At 43.4% G+C, this 19,426-nt stretch overlaps 1 protein-coding gene across 1 annotated transcript; it reads left to right on the top strand.

Moving 5' to 3' along the window:
• Positions 1-1,572: 1,572 nt before the first annotated feature.
• Positions 1,573-9,435, top strand: LOC122748290 (outer dense fiber protein 4-like). The gene is made up of 6 exons (XM_043993953.1): positions 1,573-1,652; positions 2,338-2,606; positions 2,925-3,090; positions 5,397-5,404; positions 8,717-8,848; positions 9,368-9,435. The coding sequence occupies exons 1-6, from the start codon at positions 1,573-1,575 to the stop codon at positions 9,433-9,435; spliced, it is 723 nt and encodes a 240-aa protein (XP_043849888.1).
• Positions 9,436-19,426: the final 9,991 nt, after the last annotated feature.

The following is a 19,426-nucleotide window of genomic DNA, read 5'->3' as shown; positions in this document are numbered from 1 at the left end:
CATCATCCTCTTAGGGAAGCAATCACCCGCAAGAACTTGGGTATAACCAGACCCCCAGTCACCAGCCTGCTGTTGGGTTTCAAACCACAAGTCTGAATTCAGCCAGACCTTAAGGAGTGACTGAGGCCAAAATGCTACTATCCCTTGTGTTCACTTGAGGGCAGTGAGTGAGACACAAGGCCTCCAGCTGGATAGAGGGGGCAGCGCTGACTGATTTATCAACTTGCCAGGCAAACACCTCAGAGGGAGATACGAGGCCTGCAGACGAGCAGAGTGGGAACTTGATCACTGAGCATTTCTATGGGACATGTTTACTAAGTAAGCCCAGGAAAACAGGTTGGTGATCTGTTCCTCATGGGGCTAATGTATGTGTTGTCAAATAAATGATACAAATTCATGTGTTCATGCATTTGATAAAGTCTAATTGCTACCATGAAATGTAAGTTTCCATTGCACTAGTTAGCATAAGTAAAAGGAAATCTCTTTTGCATGTGCACCATGCATTATGGGGAATATCTCAGAATTCTCTCTGCCAATTAGCCATCACTTCATGCACATGGCAGCATTAAAAAACATGTCTGATACTTTAGAGGAAACCTGTGTTAATATATAAGAGGGAAAAAAATGTAAAGTCTTTTCAGGTCATCCACCCTGTTTCCAGAAAATATAATGATGCTCCAATTTAATTATGCAAACTGTTGTGATTTTAGAGACAGAAGAGGACTGGAAATAATACACTCCAAAAATGAAGGAAGAGGTGATTTTAATTTAGCCAGTTGCCTAAAATGGAGGAAAGAAAGGAGCCGGAATTAAATTCTGAACCTGTTTCTTCCTCACAGTGCAAATGTCACTCCAATTCTCTGTGTCTCCATGCCCTTGAGTATAAAATGAAGATGCTGTTAAGGCCTTAGAAAGTATTGTGAGGGGGCAGCTAGATGGCACAGTGGATAGAGCACCGGCCCTGGAATCAGGAGGACCTGAGTTCAGATCCGGCCTCAGACACTTAACACTTAACTAGCTGTGTGACCCTGGGCAAGTCACTTAACCCCAATTGCCTCACTAAAAAAAAAAAAAGAAAAGAAAAAAAAAAAAAGAAAGTATTGTGAGGACATGACTTTTTCCACATGGAAAAACTGAGCTCTTCACCTGACAGATTGAGTCAATTACTTAAAGTTCCAAAGCTAGGAGAAGGATGGAGGTGATATTCAAACTCAGATCCTCTGACTTCAGAGCCAACATTTGCCCAGTTCTCATCCAGTCCCATCCAGCTCTTAATTCTATGGTTCCTTTTAGTGGTTTCGAACATGGCCTCAACTCTGACTGGATCTCTAGATGATCTCTTCCCTCAACCTCTATTTTCAGGATAACCTAAGAGAGAATATGCTATCTTTCATTAATTAGATTGTTGGCTCCCTAAGGGTCATAAGGTAGGTCCCAGGTTGCACTTTTGGTTTAGGGACATGTATAGGGGTGGGGGTGGGGTAGGCAGAAGCTGGGGGTGGGGGCATTCTGAAGCAGTTGGAGAATCCGTTTGAAGCAGCTACAGGGCTCCCTGGCCTTTACTGCTCCATCATGTCTAATTACTCTTTCCCCAAGCGTGTGTCCATAAACCAACGTCAACACCACAATTCCCTTGGGGGAGAGTTTGGAAGGTGAGAGATGAGGCTGAGGTCAGACGACTCCCTGGAAGGTTCCCTCATGGGCTACTTAGAAAGTGGGGGCCTTCATCTTGGTCTGAGGTTAGGCAGGGGATAATGTGGACCATAGGAAATGAGAACCATTTGGGGTTTGCTAAAAAAATAAAATAAAATAAAATAAAATAATCACCTCAGGCATTTGTTAGCTGTGTGACCCTGGGCAAATTACTTAATCCTGTTGCCTCAGTTTCCTCATCTGTAAAACAAACTGGAGAAGGAAATGGCAAAGCACTCCAGTACCTTTGCCAAGAAAACCCCAAATGGGGTCATGAAGAGTCAGACACAACTGAAAAAAACTCAAGAATAACAACCAAATAAACACGTGAAGGACTCTGGCTATCAGGATCAGAGTCTGATGACCACATTTTCAGGAGGTCTCAGTGGCTGCTTCTATTATAAATTGGATGGGGGGGGGGAGTGGCTAGGTGGCACAGTAGATAAAGCACTGGCCCTGGATTCAGAAGGACCTGAGTTCAAATCCGACCTCAGACACTTGACACTAGCTGTGTGGGCCTGGAGAAGTCACTTAACCCTCATTGCCCCCCCCCAAAAAAATAATAAAATAAATTGGACAAGGGGGTTGCTGAGGTACTTTCTAGGGTTGACACTTGGGGGCGCTCACTGATAGTCATTTCTGCAGATGGAAGGGGATTCAGAAGCGCAGAACCTCGATGTTACCGCTCAGCCATCGGCTATTGCACCAAGCCCGCCGCCTCAGCCATGAGCTGTGTCTCCTGCTGAGCTTGACTGGCCTAGTCATCATCGGACTGCTCTCTCTATATAAATCATGGATTTGTTTCCACGTTCCAGTGGGTACTCCCGGCAACTTCACCTTCATCGACATCTACACCTCTCTCTTTATTCCCTGCCCAGAGACTGAATGCATACTAGAGCCTGACCAGCCACCCTGTGAGTCTGACTGTCCCCTTCACCCGGGATCTCACCTATCCCTCAGCAGAGAGCACCCTTTCACTGGGAGACCGATCAAAGAAGATAACCCCAAACACCACAGACTCCCATCTCATCCCATCCCAAGCAAAGACCTCCCCTTTGCTAGGACACCCCACCCCAAATTAGAGATACCCCCTTAACCAGAAACTTCCTCCTAACTCTGGGATGGTCTTCCCTCCCCAGTTTTTCCCAAGCCCTCAAATCCCTGTTCCCTGAGAGTGCTAGCATGTGCCCATGACAAATCCTCTCCGGCAAACGTGTTCTTTCTTTCCTCAGATTACCTGAGTTACTCGGTCATCTTCATCCTCATGGTTAGCCTCATCAGTTTCCTTCTCTCCCTGGCCTTAGCCTACTCCATTATCTTCTTCACAAGCTCGGTGCCCATCTTCGACCTCTCCACCTCCATTGCCAGCTTCTTTTCAGGCATAGTATCTAATTCCTGGCCCTTTTCTTAGCCCAATTCTTAATACAACCTTATTAGCAACTCAACCCAAACTCAACTTTATCTCCCTCCTCAATTCCTCCAAACCCTTACCCAAGGTCCAGCCTCACTCCCATTCTTTCCTAACTTCATGTCTATCCCCTAGCTAATTCCCAACCCCAGTCCAAACTTATCCCTATCCTTGTTATCTCTATCTCTCAAAGGTCTTGAACCTTAGGTGTTTTTTTTCTACAAAGAAGAGATATAGTGATTAGTGATTTGCAGGGCCCCCAATACTGCTTGGAAAGCCAGAGGAACTGATTGGTGTACTCTTTGGAGTGGGAGAGAAACAGGTTCTACCTCTATCCTCACTGTGCAGGAGTAGACAGTGGAGAACCCATGAGGGAGGTCAGTCACTCAACAAACATTTATTAAGCACCTCCTGTGTTTCAGGCATTGTGCTAAGTGCTTTATAAATGTGATCATATTTTCATCCTCACGGCAATCCTGCAAGGTAGGTGCTTTTACTACTGCCATTTTACTGTTGAGGAAACTTAAGCAAGATGGAGGTTAAATCACCAGCCCAGGTTCACACAAGTAGAAAGTGTCTGAGAAAGGATTAAAGTTCCAGTCACCTAACTCTAAGCTCAAAGAAAGAAATTGTTGCCCTTGAACTCACTTTCTTTCTTTCTTTTTTTTTTAGTGAGGCAATTGGGGTTAAGTGACTTGCCCAGGGTCACACAGCTAGTAAATGTTAAGTGTCTGAGGCCGGATTTGAACTCAGGTACTCCTGACTCCAGGGCCGGTGCTCTATCCACTGCGCCACCTAGCTGCCCCTGAACTCACTTTCTTAAGAGTGAGATGACATGCAACTAACTCAATAAAAGACAATACATCCAGAGGATGGAGAGGGTGATCACAGGCAAAGGCATTAGCAGATGAGGGATTGGGATGAAAAGGCTGTGCCAGGGGCAGCTAGGTGGCACAGTGAATAGAGCACCGGCCCTGGAGTCAGGAGTACCTGAGTTCAAATCCGGCCTCAGACACTTAACACTTACTAGCTGTGTGACCCTGGGCAAGTCACTTAACCCCAATTGCCTCACTAAAAAAAAAAAAAAAAAAAGCACCAGCCCTGGAGTCAGGAGAATCTGAGTTCAAATCCAGCCTCAGACACTTGACACTTACTAGCTGTGTGACCCTGGGCAAGTCACTTAACCCCCATTGCCTGCAAAAAATTAAATTAAATTAAAAAAATTTAAAAAAAAAAGGCTGTGCCAGATTCTCCAGGTCCACCATAGTGTCATTGTTTCATTTCTTCCCATTTGCCAAGCTAACTCCCCAAAGGGAGCCCAAATCTCTGTCAACATCACAATCACATCTAGGTCTAGCAGATGCTTCCTATAAGGCACACCTGGGAAGTAACTTGTATGAGATCTCCATTTGAAAGAGGAGGAAATTGAGGCCCAGAGAAAGGGAAATGACTTACCCAAGGTTACACAGCAACTCAAAGTCAAAATTAGGTCTAGAGTTGGGTGCTCTTCCCATTTCCCAGGCTGCCTGTGTACAATATTTCCATCTAAACTTGAGTCCCCTTAAACTAGTACAGATCCATGATGTAGAGCAGGAAGAGACCTCAAAGGCTACCACCTCATCCAGTCCACTCATTTTACAGATGGGGAAACTGAGGCTCCCAAAGGTAGAGTGACCTTACCTTAGTCAGATAAGAAGCACCAAAGTGGCATCTGAAGCTTTTTTTTTTTTCTAGGTCCCAGACAGAGTTTCCAAGCCTAGGAAATAGAGCCAGGTAGGAATAGTTGAGGCAGTCAGTCTGTACTCAGGTGATTTTCTTTGCTGGTCATTTCTAATTACTTTAATTATTATTATGTTTTTCTTTTTAGTGAGGCAATTGAGGTTAAGTGACTTGCTCAGGGTCACACAGCTAGTAAGTGTTAAGTGTCTGAGGCCAGATTTGAACTCAGGTCCTCCTGACTTCAGGGCTGGTGCTCTACCCACTGCACCACCTAGCTGCCCTTCTTCTAATTACTTTAAATGTGAGGTGTATTTTTTTCTGACTGTGCATGCTGGCTTTTTTATTTCAAATACTTCACATTTGGAGGGTCTGGGACTTCACTGGTGTGGATGCTGCACCCACAAATGGGCATCCCAACCCCTCCACCCCTCTCTGGCTAAGCCTAAAACACCATCCTCAGAAGATCCAATCCTGGGCTTCAGCAAGCAGGGTTAAGCCAATACTCCCGTGAGAAGTACTCATTCCCATGGGCTGGGCCCACATTCAAATCTTGCCACTGTGGCAGGATAGGTCAGAGCTCATTTGGTGAAACAGAAACCAAGGTCAGCTCCACACCATGTTGAGCAATGGGGGGGGGGGGAGTGTTAGAAGAGGCTTCCTTGTGAATAACCCAGAGAATGCAGACTTCTGGCTTGGCATCTGTTGCTGAAAGTGAAACCTGAGGGAGCTCCCAAGGCAAGAGGGACCTTAGCAGCCAGGAAAGAGCAGGCAGGTGACTGGGTCCAGTTTGCTATTATGGAAGCCAGGGCAGGTGAAGAAAGTAGGTGATTAGGGACAGGATGTGGCAGATCTGGCAGCCCAGAGCACCAAGCAAGCTCAGGTCAGGATCCTTGGGTCTAGGAGATCAGAGATTGCAGAAGCCTTAGAAAGTATGGGAAATGAAAAAAAAGGAGGGGCAGCTAGGTGGAGCAGTGGTTAAATAACAGGCCCTGGATTCAGAAGGATGTGAGTTCAAATCCAGCCTCAAACACTTGACACTTACTAGCTATATGACCCTGGGCAAGTCACTTAGCCCTCATTGCCCCACCCAAAAAAAAGAAAGAAAAGAGGGAAAAAAAGAAATAAAGTCTGGGAAATGGGAAAACCCAAGAACCAAAGGGGAAGAACCCCTGCTTGGTTCTAAGAGAGCCCACATTTCTGAGTGTGGTGGTGCATGCCCATGATCTCTGCTCCTAGATCCTGAGCTACAATGGGCTAAGCCTTTGGGGGTGTCCACACTGAGGAGTGCATTGGATGGCGAGCCCTGAGGTTGCCCAAAGAGGGCTGAACTAGCCCAGGTTGGAGACAGTTAATTAGAATTATATTCAGAGCTGAATGAAGCCTGTGGGTCTCCCCTGCACATCCCACTTTGGCGAGATAGGAAGACTCAGTTAAAAAAAAAAAGTCCAAATCTTTGGGAAATCTGAGGCACTTAAGACCTAGCTCTGCTTAGGGTTGGATTCCTCCTAAAATATTTGTGAACACACTGAGTGTAAATACAAGCCTCCTACTCCACCCTTTACTCTCAGCATGACTTTGTGCAAGTTGCTTAGCCCCACCCCCGCCTCAGTTTACCCTTTTGTAAGATGAGAGTGTTGGCCTAGACATTTTCTGAATAATAATAACAATACTTAATGGCTAGCAGTTACATAGCACTTTAAGGTTAGCAAAGTGCTTTATATATTATCTCCTTTGGTCCTAAAGGTGGCCCTGTGAGTTAGGGTTTATTATTGGGGAAACTGAGGCTGAGACATTAAATGAGCAGCCCAGGGTCACCAAGCAGTTAGTGTGTGAGGTAGTGTTGGAACTCAGGCTCTTCTGACTCCAGCACTACTCATGGAGCCATCTTTGTCTGGCTGGGGAGATCCCAGCCTGGCCTCTGATCTGGTCCCACTCTCAGACTGTGGCCTCTCTCCAGCTCTTGCCATAAGGCATCCAGTTCGATGGACAGCCCAGCTCAGGAAGCACAAGTGTGGCCCCCAGGGTGGTAGCTGCCATGTCTCAGCAGCCACCTATCCGCCCTTGTTCCGGCTCAGGCCAAGCTCCCTGCCTTTATCCATCTGAACCATGCTTGCCCAGCACCAGCCACATCTGACAAACTTCCAGAGAAGCCTCACTGACCACCCACTTTATAAGAAGATGAATCTGGAGCTAGACCAAACCCAAGAGTTGTCTACAGCAAACCCTTCATTTTACAGTGTGTACCACTGAGGCCCAGAGGGGTTATGTGAATTGTGCAAAGTTACATAAATGCAAGTGGCTGAGGTGAGACTCAGAGCAACAAGAGACCCTAGAGGTCATTCGGGTCACTGCCTCATTTTACAAATGAGGAAACTGAGGTTCATGGAGCCACAGAGCCATCTAGTGAATGTCTGAGGCAGGACTGGAATCAGGATACTTCTGGCCTCAAGGCCAGCCTTGTACCCACTGCACTCTGCCAGTCCTCCAGCTCCCATCCAGCGCTCCTCCTTTGTGTCCTTGAGGGATCTTCTCATCCACCCCTCTTATTTTATCCATGAGGACACCCTGTACCTTGACCCCAGCTTGGTGAGGTCATCTTGCTCCTCTTCAAACTCCCATCTATGAGGAAGCTGAGAGCTGGAGAGTGGGCAGGCCGGACAGCTAAGAAGAGTCATGTGGGTGATGCATGTCATCCTCATCACAACAGGGGAGACTCGCACCTTCACACTGGCCTCTGGAGACCAGGGATGGGGCACCATGACCCCATCCCTGTAGTACTGGTGTTCTAAGTCCTGTGTTTTTTATGTCTCGATCTCATTTATAAAGTGCTTTAGTGTTTGGAAAGTGATAGATAGGTGGATGGATAGATGGATGGATGGGTCGACAATAGTTGATGGACAGACAGACAGATAGATGGTAGATGGTAGATAGATAGATAGATAGATAGATAGATAGATAGATAGATAGATAGATAGATAGATAGATAGATAGATAGATAGATAGGTAGGTAGGTAGGTAGGTAGATAGGTAGATAGATAGATAGATGGATGGATGGATGGATGGATGGATGGATGGATGGATGGATGGATGGATGGATGGATGGATGGATGGATGGATGGATGGGTAGATGGATGAATGGATTGGATGACAGATACATTGGTTGATAGATTGATAAGATTATATAGAGACATAGGGGCAGCTAGATGGCGCAGTGGATAGAGCACCGGCCCTGGAGTCAGGAGTACCTGAGTTCAAATCCGGCCTCACACACTTAACACTTACTAGCTGTGTGACCCTGGGCAAGTCACTTAACCCCAATTGCCTGACCAAAAAAAAAAAAAAGATTATATAGAGACAGATAGAAACAGATTGATGGAAAGATGAATGGATGGATGGATGGATGGAGAAATGGATGGATGAACAGACAGAGACAGATTGATGAACTGATGGACAAATAGATGGACAGACGGACAGGCAGACAGACAAGATAGATAAATAGGATAGATAGAATAAGATAGAAATATATAGATGTATATACACACATACATATATCTATAGTGTTTTGAACATGCACATAAGAGTGTATGTCTATACATACCCATACATATGCATATACATTTATGTATACGTGTGTGTCTATACACACACACACACACACCCCTGTCTCTCTGTCTGCTTACATCTATCTCTCTACCTGACTATACCTGTTTTACAGATGAGGAAAAATGAGCTCAGCAAGGCCATGATCGGGCCACAGGTCACACAGGTTGTAAGTGTTTCAGGTATCACTTGAACCCAGGAATTCCTGAGTCCCAGGCCATCACTCTCTCTCTGCCCCCCCTCCCCCCCCCCCCGACCCCTGCCTCTTGTGACCTGTGTTTCCTGTCCTGTGCCAAGGCCTGTTGCTGTTCCTGTGCGTCGTATTCTACCTACTTCAGGCACGGAATTTCCTGCAGGAGGGAATGACCTACACCCTGGAAATAAACTACTACCTGACATGGGTGGGCATTTTCCTCTTCATGATGACAGGTGGGATGAGAGCTGAGGCTCCCTCTGGGATGAAGCTGGGGCTGGGTCAGGGACAGAGGCTGGGATGAAGATGGGCGGAGGGACAGAGCTGGCCTAGGGCTGGGGCTGGGGGGTGGGGATGGGTAGAGGCTGGGAAACTGAGTGGGTACAGACTTTGTTATCAGATTAGGAAAGGGGGGTGAGAGGCTAAGAGGGTGTGGAGGTGGGATGTGGAAAGGAGGCAGGAGAGAAAAGGCTAAAGAGAGTCCAGAGATGTGGGTTCAAATTCCACATCTGAAGTTTATTTCCTGTGTGACCTTGAGCAAGTCACAATCTTTCTGGGCCTCAGTTTCCTCAAGTAAAATGACATGGTTGGACTCTTTAGATCTGTGGTCTTGAGAAATAGAGATATTTAGGGTGGGAAAGGACCTGGGATAAGTACGGTGCATGGAAGGAAGAGCAGATGTACGGTAGGAATGGGCGTGGGGGAAGATGGAGAAGGGATGTGGTATCTCATACCCATTCTTCCCCTTCTTATAGGCTTCCTTTGCTTCCTCAACTACCTGAATTTCTGGTCTATAATTACACCTGGGGGGTCCTGGCTTTAAGTCATTGAAATTGATTTTTATCCTGGATTCTGCCCTCCTGACTTCTTACCCCTTATGTCAATGTGTCTAGACCTTCCCAGCTGAGTCCATCACCGGCTCCATCCCCTCTTCCACTTGACTCCTCAGCTTAATAAATTCATGTGTCCTCACCCTCCCCAACCTGCAGTCTGTCCACTCAATCAGATTGACTTTAGTGAGCCCTCCGCCCCATGTGCCTCATATTCTCTTCTACTACCTGCTCCAGAGAGTAAGAAGCCAGGGTCCTTGTCCTCAGGATGTGACAGCCTGGTTGGAGAGATGGGGACCCCACGATATCAACCCTGAGGGGAACCTTAGAAAGAATCGCTGGTGTTCATAGAGTGTTGCTGTCCAGTATGCTCAGAGCTTGACATGTTTCCTCCTTGACACCTCACAATATCCCTGTGAGGGAGGTACCACTGTGGACCCCATTTTTTTTAGTGAGGCAATTGGGGTTAAGTGACTTGCCCAAGGTCACACAGCTAGTAAGTGTTAAGTATCTGAGGCTGGATTTGAACTCAAGTACTCCTGACTCCAGGGCTGGTGCTCTATCCACTGCGACACCTAGCTGCCCTGTGGACTCCATTTTACAGAGGCTGATGGTCACACTGAGGCAGGATTTGAAGTCAGTTCTGCACTGACTCTCCAGCCAATACTCTTATCTGGTTGTCTCATTACTAGACTGAATTCACTGTCTCCTTGTGTTATGGAGGTAGCCTGCATCTGGAGCCAGAAGACCTGGGTTTCAGTCTGAGCTCCGCTGCCTCCTGGGATCTTGGAAATATCCCAGTCTCTCTGTTTATTTCCCTTTAAATTGAGGGGCAGGGTTGGACAATCTCCAAGGTCCCCCTTCTGCTCTGAATCTGCAGGTCCTTGGTTCCCTAGGAGTTTAATAAAGGGGATGATGGGGATGGGATGGAACAAGGGGTTGTAGGCTCAAGAAGGACACGGAATCTACACCAAGGTCAGAATGGGGATGTGGGCCATGGTGTAGAGAGTGGCTAGGCAAAGGGTTAGGGCAGTGCTACTCTGAGCAGTGGAAACTATGACCGCCACAGGATCTTCAGGACTTTGTCCCAATTCACCTCTTGAGCCTCAGGCATTTGGGGAAGGGCCAGCAGGGTACAAAAATGGATGGCCTGTTCCTTCTGCCAGTGAATACCTCAGGGTGTCCTTGCATCAACTTTTCTCCAGAGGGTCTGCCACGCAATCTGGCTGGCCTCTTCATTCTGGCTCCCACGATGAACTTTCCCCCCCCTAGACCCACCAGGGAAGGGCCTCAATGTTCCAGATTTTCCTATTCTCCCAGCAAGTCAAATTTCTCAGCCAAGAAGGCTTTCTGGGAATCCATAGGAAGGTGCATGTACACCAGAGAGGCATATACAGAATGTTACAAAAGTCTTGGTGTGCTTTTAAGCTATAATACTTTGGGGACATCATTCATATATACATATGTACAAACATGCTACATATGTACACATGTATGTGTATATTCATGTGTGTTACCTGTTTATTCTGTGTACTTGTGTGTGGATGTTCATATCTGTTGAATTGTGTGTATGTACATGTATATATGCACACATCATATTCTAAACAAGCATCCCAAAATCAGGATTCCCTTCATGCAAGAGGAGTGTATATGAAAGTATGAATCTCCATTTCTCACTGCTTGCATGGTTTTCAAAAGGTGTATAATAAATTGCATTTTTTGCTACTTTCAAAATTGTTCTATTTGCTTGTTTCCTTCTGTTGTACTTGTCTGTTCTTATGTAAATGTATATATATACATATGTGTATGTATACACACAAATATATTACAACACCCTTCTTTTTTTGTGCATCATTATTGCTGCCCCCTTCACTCAGTTCTTAATTTTAAAACCAAGAGAAAAAAAAGAGGAAAAAATGGGGGGAAAATTAGCAATCAATGAACAAACAGTCAAGTGAAACAAAGTGTGTGTGTCTTTCTGCACCTTGAGTCCATCCCATCTCTGTCAGGAGGAGAGTCACATGCTTCATCCCCTTAAATTTCCTTTCCTTCTTTTTTTCCTTCTTTATTTCTCTCTGCCTTCCTTCCTTTTTTTCCTTTCTTTTTTCTCTTTACTTTTGCTCTCTTTCTTCCTCCTTCTCTTCCCTCCTTTCTCCTTTCCTCCCTCCCTTCTTCTCTCCCTCTCTTCCTTCCTCCTCTCCTTCCTTCCTCTCTCCCTTTCTCCCTCTTTCTTCCTTCCCATAGCCATTTAAAATCATAAAAGTGTTGATTAGCAGGAAACATAGCAATAATTCCTATGTCTTTTCTCTTCCCTCAGGCCCAAACTACCTCACCAACCTTCTCACTCCTCTCTTTCACCAACCCTCTTTCCTCCAAGATAGCCTTAGTGCCATGTCCTTCCCTGATGGTTCTGACCCAGGAAATCCTGTCTCTTCTTCAAGGCCCAGGTAAAGGGTCCTTGGGGTCCTTGCAGCTGCCAAGGTGACTTTCCTTAGAAAAAACCTATCATTCACTCCCCTTCTCAATAAACTCCAGTGGCTCCCTATTACCTCATGGATTAAAAACAACCTCCTCCATCTGGTATTTAAATTTTTCAACAACCTGACTCCTCCCAACTTTTCCAGTCCATTTATGCAATATTCCCCTCTGCATGCTCTTCAATCCAGCCCTACTTTTCCTCGCTATTCCCCACACACAACATTTCACCTCCTGTTTCCATGCCTTTGAGTCTGGAGGGTGAGATTCCTCAATCCCAAAGGGCAGGAAAAGAAATGTGAAACAATAAGAGGTGGTAGAGGGAGATGTGGAGTAAAAGAGGAAGGTTGGGTTTTGAATGAAAGAGGAATAGGGAAGAAGAGTTTAGGGAGGGGTAATGGGAGAGAAATAACATTGTGGTCCCAAGTCTCTAGTTCGCCTTTTCCTGCCCCTTTGGTGGTCTTCAGTATCTGATTCATAAATCCCATGCTTCCCAAGGACCCAACCCCTTAACAAATACTACATACCATCTAGGTGATTCATATATCTACCCCCATACATGTACCCTGTCTATGATGTAATGGACAAAGCATTGCATTGGAAGTCATAAGATCTGGGTTTGAATTCCAACTCTTCTAATTACTACCTGTGTAGTACCTGTGTGGCCTTAAATGAGTCATTTCCCTTGCTTCATGCTTCAATTTCCTTATCTATAAAAATAAGTTTGGATTGAATTATCTCCATTACAACTCTACATCCTGTTATTCTCAGGTTACAGGTATTTCACGTGCGCGTGCGCACACACACACACACACACACACACGCATGCATGCAATCTAACTCTTTGGGACCATGAAATTCTTTGCTTTTCATCCTTAGCTCCTAACTCCCTTGGGTACTCAGGCATTAAACATCTGCCTATGCTTAGAAATGAATGATGGGGGCAGCTAGGTGGTGCAGTGGATAGAGCACTGGCCCTGGATTCAGGAGGACCTGAGTTCAAATCCAGTCTCAGACACTTGACACTTACTAGCTGTGTGACCCTGGGCAAGTCACTTAACCCCAATTGCCTCAACAAAAATAAATAAATAAATAAATAAATAAATAAATAAATAGATAAATAAATAGATAAATGAATGAATGAATGAATGAATGAATGAATGAATGAATGAATGAATGAATGATGGTGTCATAGGAGAGTCTTTTCTCTCCTTAACTTACCAGGGTTTCAAGGAACCAGATATCTCTTAACACTGTCCCTCTCCGGGCTCTGATTCAATACCAGGTGCAATAGATAATTCAGGACTCCAGGATTCAAATAAACAATTCATTTCATAAAAACCTATTCATATACACCCAGGTGAAAAGTAGTCCCCAAAGTGGTTAAATGTAATATAAAATACTACATAGTTAAAATCAGGGCTAGATAGACCACCATGATAGAAATAAAACACAATTAGATAAGATCACATTCATTTAAGAAAATAATTTCTCTGAAAGAAAAGTAAATCAGGAAAAAGATAATGGAAGATGGCAGAGAGAAGCCTAGAAGTTGCCTGAACTTTCCTGTTTTTCCCTCAAAAACAACATTAAATCAAGCCTCTAAACAGATTCTGGAAGTACAGAACCTACAAAAAGACAGAGACACAGTCCTCCTACTTGAAATAATTTAGAAGACTTCAGGAAAGACTTCAGGTGAAAGGGGAAGGCAGTTCAGCACAGCTGCAGCTCAACACAGCTGAGAGTGGGGCAGCTGAAAGGGGTAAGAAGCTTGCAACAGTTGCCCTTGTGCCCCAGGAGCCGACTTCAACTTTATACATTTAAAAATAGGCTACAAAATGAGTAAGAAACAATAAAGGACCCTTACCATTGACAGCTTCTATGGTGAAAGGGAAGACCAAACCTCAAACTCAGATGAGTTTGTCAAAATGCGTACAAGTGAAGACTCAAGTGGGAAGATGATCTTGTCTCAAGACCAAAAAGCCTTCTTCAAAGATCTCAAAAAGGCCTTTAAAAACCAAATGAGGGGCAGCTAGGTGGTGCAGTGGATAGAGCACCAGCCCTGGAGTCAGGAGTACCTGAGTTCAAATCCGGTCTCAGACACTTAACACTTACTAGCTGTGTGACCCTGGGCAAGTCACTTAACCCCAATTGCCTCACTAAAAAAAAAAAATGAGAGGGCAGCTAGGTGGTGAAGTGGATAGAGCACCGGCCCTTGAGTCGGAAGTATCTGAGTTCAAATCTGGCCTCAGACACTTGACATGTACTAGCTGTGTGACCCTGGGCAAGTCACTTAACCCCAATTGCCTCAAAAAAAAAATGAGAGAGGTAGAAGAAAAATTGGAAAAAGAAATGAGAGAAATGAGAGTTATGCTGGGAAAAGAAGCACAACAATTGACTGAGAAAAACAATTCCTTAAAAAATACACTTGGCCACTTGGAAGAAAAAATTGACCAAATGGAAAAGGAGGTGCAAAAGTTTACTAAGGAAAATAATGCCTTAAAAATTAAAATTGGACAGATGGAAGCTAATCATTCCATGAGACACTAAGAATCTGTCAAACAGAATAAAAAACTGAAAAAATAGAAGAAAATGTGAAATACCTCATTGGAAAAACAACTGTCCTGAAAAATAGATACAGGAGAGATAAACTAAGAATTATTGGACTACCTGAAAGCCAGCATAAATAAAAGAGTCTAGACACCATATTCAAGGAAATTATCAAGGAGAGCTGCCCTGAATCAAAGGATAAAATCATCATTGAAAGAATCCATTGATCACCTCCTGAAAGAAACCCCAAAAGGAAAACTTCAAGGAATATTGTAGAGAAACTCCAGAATTATCAGGTGAAGGAGAAAATATTCGAAGCAGCCAGAAAGAAACAATTTAAATATCATGGAGCCACAGTCAGGATTGCACAGGACCTGGCAGCTTTGACATTAAAGGATTGCAGGGCTTGGAATGTGATATTCTGGAAGGCAAAGGAGTTTGGATTACAACCAATAATCAACTACACAGCAAAACTGAATGTCCTCTTTCAGGGGAAATGATGGACATTCAACAAAATAGGGGAATTCCAAGGTTTCCTGAAAAAAAAAAAAAAAAGACCAGAACTGAACAGAAAATTTGATCTCCAAATACAGGACTCAAGAGAAGTATAAAGTATAAAGAGGTAAACGGGGGAGGTTGTTCAATGAGGTTAAACTATTTACATCCCTAAGAGGGAGGATAATACTTTTAACTCCTGGAGTCTGTATCTCTATTAAGGTATTGTTATTAAATTGACTTTGAAGGGGGCAGCTAGGTGGCACAGCAGATAAAGCACCTGCCCTGGATTCAGGAGGACCTGAGTTCAAATCCGGCCTCAGACACTTGACACTTACTAGCTCTGTGACCTTGGGCAAGTCACTTAACCCTCATTGCCCCACTAAAAAAAAAATTGACTTTGATGTGATGATATAAAGAAACTTAAGGGGCAGAATAAAAGATAGTAAAAGAGCATCATCTTCCAATTCCTGGCCAGTCTAAACACTGGAATATACACAGATACCACAACCACCTCATCACTCCCCAGCAGCAGGATGTAGAGCTCCAGGCAGAGCATGTGCAGGGAGGACATAGATAAAAAGAATTAGGGGGGGCGGAGCCAAGATGGCAGAGAGGAAGCAGCAAGCTGCCTGAGCTCTCCTTCTGTTCCCTCAAAACGAACATTAAATCAAGCCTCTGGACGGATTCTGAAGCTACAGAACCTGCAAAGAGACAGAGAGACACAGTCCTCCAACCAGAGATAATTTAGAAGACTTCAGGAAAAGGTTGGTCTGACTCGGGCAAAAGGGAGGCCCAGCGCAGGGCAGCAACCCAGCGCCGAGGGGGTCGGGGCAAGTCAGCAGGAGCTGCGGGCCACAGCCGAACAACTGAGGCTCCCGGAACCTGGTGGCCAAGAAGGACAGTGGAAAAACCTACCTGCACCGGCCGAAAGGGCCACGAACGGCGGGATCAGACGCTGGGGTCTGGCGCCTGGCTGGCCGAGCACAATCAGACAGGAAGTGCAGGGCAGGGGATCTCCACACACCATAAAAGCCTCAGAGTAAAAGCCCGGTCACACAGCACCTATACACCTGCACACCTGCACAAGAAGCCCAAAACAGGGACCCTGGTGCCCCCAGAGCAGACCTCAACTTAAAGAATAAATAAATAGGCTGCAATAATGAGTAAGAAGCAAAAAAGAGCCCTCTCCATTGAGAGCTTCTGTATCAATAGGGAAGAAGCCAACACAAACTCAGATGAGGACAATAGCCTCAAATTGGCTACATCTGAAGCCTCACAAGGGAAGGTGAATTGGTCGCAAGAACAAAAGGCCTTCCTGGAAGAGCTCAAAAAGGATTTTAAAAATCAATTGCAAGAGGTAGAAGAAAAAATGGGGAGAGAAATGAAAGCAAAACAAAAAAACTATGAAAAAAGAATCAGCAGCTTGGAAAAGGAAGCTGAAGAAAACAAAGCCTTAAAAAATTCATTTGGCCAAATGGAAAAAAAGCTGCATAATCTCACTGAAGAAAACAATACCTTAAAAAATTCACTTGGCCAAATGGAAAAAAAGGTGCATAATCTCACTGAAGAAAACAATACCTTAAAAAATTCACTTAGCCAAATGGAAAAAAAGGTGCATAATCTCACTGAAGAAAACAATGCCTTAAAAATTAAAGTGGGACAGTTGGAAGATAAGGAATCCATGAGACACCAAGAATCAGTCAAGCAGAATAAAAAAAATGAAAAAATAGAAGAAAATGTGAAATACCTCATTGGAAAGACAACTGATCTGGAAAACAGATCGAGGAGAGACAATTTGAGAATCATTGGACTGCCTGAAAGCCATGACCAGAAAAAGAATCTAGACACCATATTCCAGGAAATTATTAAGGAGAACTGCCCTGATATCATAGAATCAGAGGATAAAATCATCATTGAAAGAATCCACTGATCACCTCCTGAAAGAGACCCCAAAAGGAAAACTCCAAGGAATATTGTAGCCAAATTCCAGAATTATCAGGTGAAGGAGAAAATACTCCAAGCAGCCAGAAAGAAGCAATTTAAATATCATGGAGCCACAGTCAGGATTGCTCAGGACCTGGCAGCTTCAACATTAAAGGACCGCAAGGCTTGGAATATGATATTCCGGAAAGCAAAGGAGCTTGGATTGCAGCCGAGAATCTATTACCCAGCAAAAATGTGCATTTTCTTTCAGGGGAAAAGATGGACATTTAATGACATTGGGGACTTTCAATCTTTCCTGGTGAAAAGACCAGAACTGAATAGAAAATTTGATCTCAACATACAAGACTCAAGAGAAGTTTAAAAAGGTAAACAGAGGGGAAAAAAAAGTTACTCTATTAGGTTAAACTGTTTATATCTCTACACAGGAAGATAATACTCATAACTCTTAAGAACTGTAAATGTATTTGGGCAGAGAGAAGGACTTTATATAGAGGGTATAAATATAAATTGTCTTTGATGTGATGATACAAAAGAATTAAGGGGATAAAAAGAGAGTCTATGGGGAGGAGAGGAAAGGGGAGGTGGAATGGGATGCATTATATCATATTAAGAGGTGGAAAAAATCCTATTACAATAGAGGGAAAGAAAGGAGGGGGGAACATGGTTTCAACCCTATTCTCATTAGATTTGACTCAGAGGGAATAACATATACATTCATTGGGATAAAGAAACTTAACTCATTCTTTAGGGAAACAAAAGGGGAAGGGAAAGGGGGGGACTGATAGAAGGGAGGACAAAAGCAAGGGAGAAAAGGGTAAAGAAAAGAGAGGGGGGTGATAAAAAGGGAGGGCAGATTGGGGGAGGCAGGGGTAAGAAGTAAAACGTCGGTGAGGAGGAATAGGGTGAAAGAAGGGGGGAAAAGTACAAAGGGGGTAAATAGAATGGAGGGGAATAGACAGTCAGTAATAATAACTGTGAATGTAAATGAGATGAACTCTGCTATAAAACGGAAGCGAATTGCAGAGTGGATTAAAAACCAGAACCCTACGATATGCTGTTTACAAGAAACACATTTGAAGCAGAGAGATACACACAGAGTAAAGGTAAAAGGCTGGAGCAGAATATATTATGCCTCAGCTAAAGTAAAAAAGGCACGGGTAGCAATCCTTATCTCAGACAAAGTGCAGGCAAAAATAGATCTCATTAAAAGAGATAAGGAAGGAAATTACATCTTACTTAAAGGTACTATAGATAATGAAGTAATATCAATATTAAATATGTATGCGCCAAGTGGTATAGCATCCAAGTTCTTAGAGGAGAAGTTAAATGAGTTACAAGAGGAATTAGATAGTAATACTATACTAGTGGGGGATCTGAATCTCCCCCTCTCAGAATTAGATAAATCTAGCCAAAAAATAAATAAGAAAGAAGTGAAAGAGGTGAATAGATTACTAGAAAAGTTAGACATGATAGATGTCTGGAGAAAACTGAATGGGGATAGAAAGGAATATACCTTTTTCTCAGCAGTACATGGCACATTTTCAAAAATTGACCATGTATTAGGGCACAAAAACATCATAGTCAAATGTAGAAAGGCAGAAATAGTAAATGCATCCTTCTCAGATCATGATGCAATAAAAATTACATGTAAGAAAGAGCCAGGGAAAAGTAGAATGAAAATCAATTGGAAACTAAATAATTTCATTCTAAAGAATGAATGGGCCAAACAAGAAATCATAGAAACAATCAATAACTTTATCCAAGAGAATGACAATAATGAGACAACATACCAAAATCTATGGGATGCAGCCAAAGCAGTGCTTAGGGGAAAATTTATAGCTCTAAATGCTTACGTGAATAAAAAAGAGAAAGAGGAGATTAATGAATTGGGCATGCAACTTAAAAAGTTAGAAAAAGAACAAATTAGAAATCCCCAATTAGACACTAAATTAGAGATCCTGAAAATCAAAGGAGAAATTAATAAGATTGAAAGCAAAAAAACTATAGAATTAATCAATAAAACTAAGAGCTGGTTTTATGAAAAAACCAATAAAATAGATAAAATATTGGTTAATTTGATTAAAAAAAGAAAGAAGAAAACCAAATTACCAGTATCAAAAATGAAAAGGGTGATGTTACCACCAATGAAGTGGAAATTAAAGCAATAATTAGGAAATATTTTGCCCAACTGTATGCCAATAAATTTGACAATCTAAATGAAATGGATGAATATTTACAAAGATACAAACTGCCCAGGTTAACTGAAGAAGAAATAAAATCCTTAAATAAACCCATATTAGAAAAAGAAATTGAACAAGCTATTAATGAACTCCCTAAGAAAAAATCCCCAGGGCCAGATGGGTTTACGGGTGAATTTTACCAAACATTTAAAGAACAATTAATTCCAATATTATACAAATTATTTGGAAAAATAGGTGAAGAAGGAGTTCTACCAAATTCGTTTTATGACACAAATATGGTGGTGATACCAAAACCAGGCAAAGCAAAAACAGAGAA

This window comes from Dromiciops gliroides, chromosome 3 (genome assembly GCF_019393635.1).
Source record: "Dromiciops gliroides isolate mDroGli1 chromosome 3, mDroGli1.pri, whole genome shotgun sequence".
NCBI lineage: Eukaryota > Metazoa > Chordata > Mammalia > Microbiotheria > Microbiotheriidae > Dromiciops > Dromiciops gliroides.
Note: the sequence above shows the minus strand (reverse complement) of the source record. Positions and strands in the feature narration are given on the sequence as shown.

Coding starts and splice junctions, on each gene's coding strand:
- LOC122748290 (XM_043993953.1), top strand. CDS start 1,573: ATGTCTAATTACTCTTTCCCCAAGCGTGTGTCCATAAACCAACGTCAA. Junction 1,653..2,337: donor CTTGGGGGAGAGTTTGGAAG/GTGAGAGATGAG, acceptor TCATTTCTGCAG/ATGGAAGGGGATTCAGAAGC. Junction 2,607..2,924: donor AGAGCCTGACCAGCCACCCT/GTGAGTCTGACT, acceptor TTCTTTCCTCAG/ATTACCTGAGTTACTCGGTC.